This window comes from Physella acuta, unplaced genomic scaffold, assembly GCF_028476545.2.
Source record: "Physella acuta isolate Inbredline_101_S28 unplaced genomic scaffold, ASM2847654v3 ptg000532l, whole genome shotgun sequence".
In the NCBI taxonomy this organism is placed as follows: domain Eukaryota; kingdom Metazoa; phylum Mollusca; class Gastropoda; family Physidae; genus Physella; species Physella acuta.
Genome location: NW_026732051.1, coordinates 219,931 through 224,894, shown reverse-complemented (window position 1 = coordinate 224,894; position 4,964 = coordinate 219,931). Strand labels below are relative to the sequence as shown.

General features: G+C 36.7%; 1 protein-coding gene across 1 annotated transcript; it reads left to right on the top strand.

Annotated features, from left to right (window-relative positions):
• The first annotated feature begins 227 nt into the window (after positions 1 to 227).
• Positions 228 to 4,588, top strand: LOC131945237 (piggyBac transposable element-derived protein 2-like). The gene is made up of 2 exons (XM_059306282.1): positions 228 to 391; positions 2,993 to 4,588. The coding sequence occupies exon 2, from the start codon at positions 2,994 to 2,996 to the stop codon at positions 4,317 to 4,319; it is 1,326 nt and encodes a 441-aa protein (XP_059162265.1). The 5' UTR covers positions 228 to 391; position 2,993; the 3' UTR covers positions 4,320 to 4,588.
• Positions 4,589 to 4,964: the final 376 nt, after the last annotated feature.

Genomic DNA, 4,964 nt, shown 5'->3' with positions numbered 1-4,964 from the left:
AGAAAGATCCCCGTGAAAACTATGGAGTCTTAAATAATTTTCACGCTTGTTCCCCTTTGACCTTTAATGTATTGCTAGATTTTGAGAAGAATAACTCTTACAAAATAAGCTATTAATATAATTATATAATTTAAATATTTAACCCTCTGAGGCCCACTGGGCCACCGGCTACCCACCTGGCTGAAAGCTTCACACTTTTTTACAAAATGCATTTTTTAAATATTTTTTACCTCTAAAGCCCATTGTTCATACTGTGGTACACAAGGGAGTTAATTCTGTTGTCTTATTTTTAATATTACTAAGTCATTTCCCTTTTGCAAATGGTGGCTCCCATGCAGCTTTAAAAATACAATTCACGACTTGCTTTTGAAGAATAAAAACATCATTTTAGGTAAGTTATAAATACTTTTTACGTTTTATTTTAATTTAAAATATATTAATTAACAACTTTAAATGTCAATATTAATAAAAAGTACGGCTAATTTTTAGTTTTAGACGTTCAAAATTGTTTGGGTTACTGGTGACCCAGTGGGCTTTAATGGTTACTGGTGCACAATGTAACCAAATTGTCATATGGTTTTTGTTGTTTTATTTATACAAACAAAAAAATAGCTTTATTTTTAATTTTTTAGCAATTAAATTTTATATTTATTTAATTCATTTGCAAGATATGGTTTTATTTACACAATTTAGGCATCTAGAATGTAAGTTCTAGATCTACCTAAGATCTAGTGATTATTTTAAATATTTGAATGTATTTTTTTAAATTGTAGGGTAAAGGAGGGCGTTAAGAGCCGTGTGGTATTAAGCCCCAATCAACACCCCACCCCCACAAAACCCCCAATAACACTGCTAATCTACTTCTGATGTAACAACCACTGCTGTTCTTTGATAACAGAGAAGCAGAGGATTCATTTTATGTAATTTATGACCCACTTGGTCCAATAGGGAGAGGATGAGACAGGATTTAATCCCACTGATCTTTCCCTAAAATTTCTCATCTCAATAAAACCATTTTGTGAACTTTTTTTCCAAATAGACATAACTTGGGAAACTTCACTTTGTAATAAACCAAATGAGTTTTTCAAGCCCATTCTTAGTTCCTGTATTAGAGCATTGGTTGTTGTACATTTTAACACTATTTTTATAGCTATGGCTAGAATAGTTTTATTTTGGTGAATTTTTTTTGGACAGTGATTATTGGTGCCAAAACAAAATGGCCGACGTTTGTCCCATTTTACCATGCTATAAAGTTTTTATCATTATCAGAGGAAAACTTGACTGATCATTACCATAATGGTTTTATTTGTTAGATAATAACTAAATCTACATGAATACATTAATTTTGTCCACTAGCTTGCCTGTTCAGAAAAGTTATAACAGATACTGTTATGTGGCTCTTGAAACCCTATGTGCAAGTTTCTCATTTATTAGACCACTGAATATGACACTGGTATAGGAATAGTTAACACAAAATGCATTAATTGTTAAATAGACTTGTGTCTAAATGATAGAAATACAATTCTAATCTGCTAAAAAGTAAAAATTCAGCCATCTGATGTTAGCCAGGTAATTTTTAAAATGGTACACATACTTATTACCCCTAAGGGGCAATACAGCCGACTCAGCCCCCACCTGTTTCTAACCAACCATAAAACTTCTAATCTCTTTGTAGGTAACATGAATAAATGTTCTTAGGTCTCAGCCAATCTGGGGTGGTATGTTATGTAATTTATGACCCTCATGGTCCAGCAGGGAAGTAAACAGACACATTAATACCACTGCTCCCCACCTTACAATTTCTTACCCCCATGATACCCAGCCCCACCAGTTTCTGGCCCACCATAAAACTTCATCTCTTTGTAGGTAACATGGATTACAGTTACAGATCTCAGACAATCTGGGGTGGCATGTTATGTAATATATGACCTTCATGGTCTAGCAGGGTGGAGACCAAAGAGGAATCAGTACCACTGCTCTCCCCTCACAATTTCTCACCTCCATGATAGCCAGACCCCACCTGTATCTAACCCACCATAAAACTTCATCTCTTTGTAGGTAACATGGACTAAGTTCTTAGATCTCAGCCAACCAGAGATAGCATCTCCTTATGTAATTTATGGCCCTCAGGGTCCAGCAAGGAGAAAAAAGGGGAAACCAGTACCACTGCTCTCCCCTCACAATATCTCACCCCCATGATACTCAGCCCCCACCTGTATCTAACCCACCATAAAACTTATCTCTTTGTAGGTAGCATGGACTTAGTTCTTAGATCTCAGCCAACCAGAGATAGCATCTCCTTATGTAATTTATGGCCCTCAGGGTCCAGCAAGGAGAACAAAAGGAAAACCAGTACCACTGCTCTCCCCTCAACATTTCTCACCTCCATGTCATGTTATGTAATGTATAGCACACATGGCTTATCAGGGGAAAGCATTAAGGCAGATTAGTTAGTACCACCCCTTTTTACATACAAGAATGTTAACTCTGGACAGCTACACACTAGTATACTAGCTACACACTAGGCATACTAATGTGCCTACTGTAAACTACTAGACTTTAGGCCCTATGTACACCTGCAATTGTATCAATTGTAGACTGGGCCCATTAAGGCTTAGTGATAGCTAGTATCAGTTAAAGTGTGTGTACACAGCATTAACTATGTTGGGGTTAGAAATTAATTATTTTTAATGCGGAGTTAGTCTAAACTAGGAGATAATACTTATTGCCCCATTGCCCGGCTCCTTTCGCCCCAAATGCTGATTTCGGGGGTATGACAATAAATGTTCAATTAAACCCATTTAAAGTATATTTAATAGACTTTGTTATTATTTTTATATTGTGTAAGATATGTTAGAATAATTTTGCCATATTTTCAATACTAAAAAATTCTTAGATTAGTAGAAATCTTTAAAAATGTACAGATGCTAAAAAGTGTGGCTCTTAACGCCCTCCTTTACCCTAAATAATTATTGTTTTTTCTTCTTAACAGAATGGCACATTCCTCCAAGACGTTCTACACTACAAGTGAAGTATTGAACATTTTAGATACTATTAACCATAATGAAAGCGACTTAGAAGATGATGTATCATCCACTGATGATGAAGATGAATTATACTATTTATACACCTTAGCAAATGAATATGACAATGAAGAAATAGCTGGTGTTGCAGATACACCAGACTCAGATGAGAATGAGTTGCTAGAAACTCCAGAGTCAGTTAAAACAAAAAACAAAACATATCATTGGCACAAAACAACATTTGAGCCACCGGATGTCATCTTCAGAGGTGAAAAGCTGCAACTTCCAGACCATTATGAACTGCCATCTCCTCTGCAGTTCTTTGAAGAATTTTTGACTGAGGACATGTTAGATCTTCTAGTTGAAATGACTAATCAATACAGTGTGGAGAAAACTGGCAAGTCGGATGTAATTTTAAAGCTGTGTTCATCTTTGCCACAAAATGTACCTGGACAACCCTCATTCAATTATAAAATTTATGCAGATAACTTTTTTACAGGTATGGCTCTTTTAGTTGAATTGCAGAAGCTAGGTATTCATTATACAGGCACAGTCAGACCTAACCGTATACCAGGAATCAATCTTCAGAATGAGGCTGAAATGAAGAAAAAAGGCCGTGGTATTATGGACCAGTCCATAAAAAAAAACACTAAAATAGTCGCTGTTCGTTGGTACGACACAAGAGCTGTCAATGTACTATCTACATTCTCTGGTACAGATCCCAGAAATCCAGTTAGTCAATTTGAAAAATCCAAATCAATGTATGTCCCAGTACAGAGGCCAGCAGTTATAAAACTGTACAATGAAAACATGGGAGGGGTAGACCTTCATGACTGTTGTGTGGCCAAAAATTCCTACCGCATTAAGTCCAAGCCGTGGTACATGTACATTTTTTGGCAGACCATTAGAATGATGCTTGTGAATGCCTGGCTTTCTTATCGTCGTGTCACTGGTCTGCTTGGATATTCAAAACGGGACACAATGAACCAGCGAAAATTTCAAGCCAGGCTAGCAACACTTCTTATTCAGTTTGAAAATTCCAGTGAAAGGAAACGGGGGCGGCCATCTGCAGAGTGCAGTAAAGAAAGCCTTGTAAAAAGAAGACGACTGCAAACACTTCTGCCCAATCCACAAATAGCAACAGATGGCTACAATCATTTTATAATAAAAAATGACAATCACCAACGATGCAGATTGTGCAGCCTTAAAACAAACAATGTTTGTGAAAAGTGTAATGTTTTTCATTGTTTCACAGAGAAAAGAAACTGCTTCAGGGAGTTTCATTTTAGCTCATGAATGATTGAAATGTTCAAAATTAAAATAAAGTATTATAAAGTTTAAAACAAATGTATCATTTTAAATATTTATGTGTAAGAATAATTGTATTTTCATAACCTCTAAAGCCCAGTGGGTCACCAGTGGAACAAATTGGAAAAGTAGGTCACGGTCAAAATTGTAATTTTTTTATGATTGATATTGATTTCTATCCTAAAAGTATGCATGTACACCAAATGAAATATTTTTCCTACCGTTGCAACATAATTTGGGCCTCTGAGGGTTATACGAGATAACCTCTGCTAAACTATGCAGTAAACAAATTTCATGTTTGGTTCCCTTTGCTGTGGCGTAGCGAGGTCGGGTGTCACCCGGTGCGGCACTTAATGGTGTCACCCCACAGAGGCGTAGCGACTCTTCCCGGGGACAAACTTTCAATTTTCGATTTGCACCCCACCCCTCAAACTTTCGATTTGCAACCCCCCCCCCCCCCCTAAAACTTTCGATTTGCACCCCCCCCCCCTAAAACTTTCGATTTACGTCTACGCTTTGATATAATTAGTTTATTTCTAGGTGTTAAAACCAATTCAGTACACATACTTGCGATTTTTGTTCGTGAAAAAGCGTTTCCCACCACAACACTCCTCCCCACCATCTTGGACAAGG

Excerpts from the sequence above, each read along its gene's own strand:
- LOC131945237 (XM_059306282.1), top strand. The coding sequence starts at position 2,994 with ATGGCACATTCCTCCAAGACGTTCTACACTACAAGTGAAGTATTGAAC.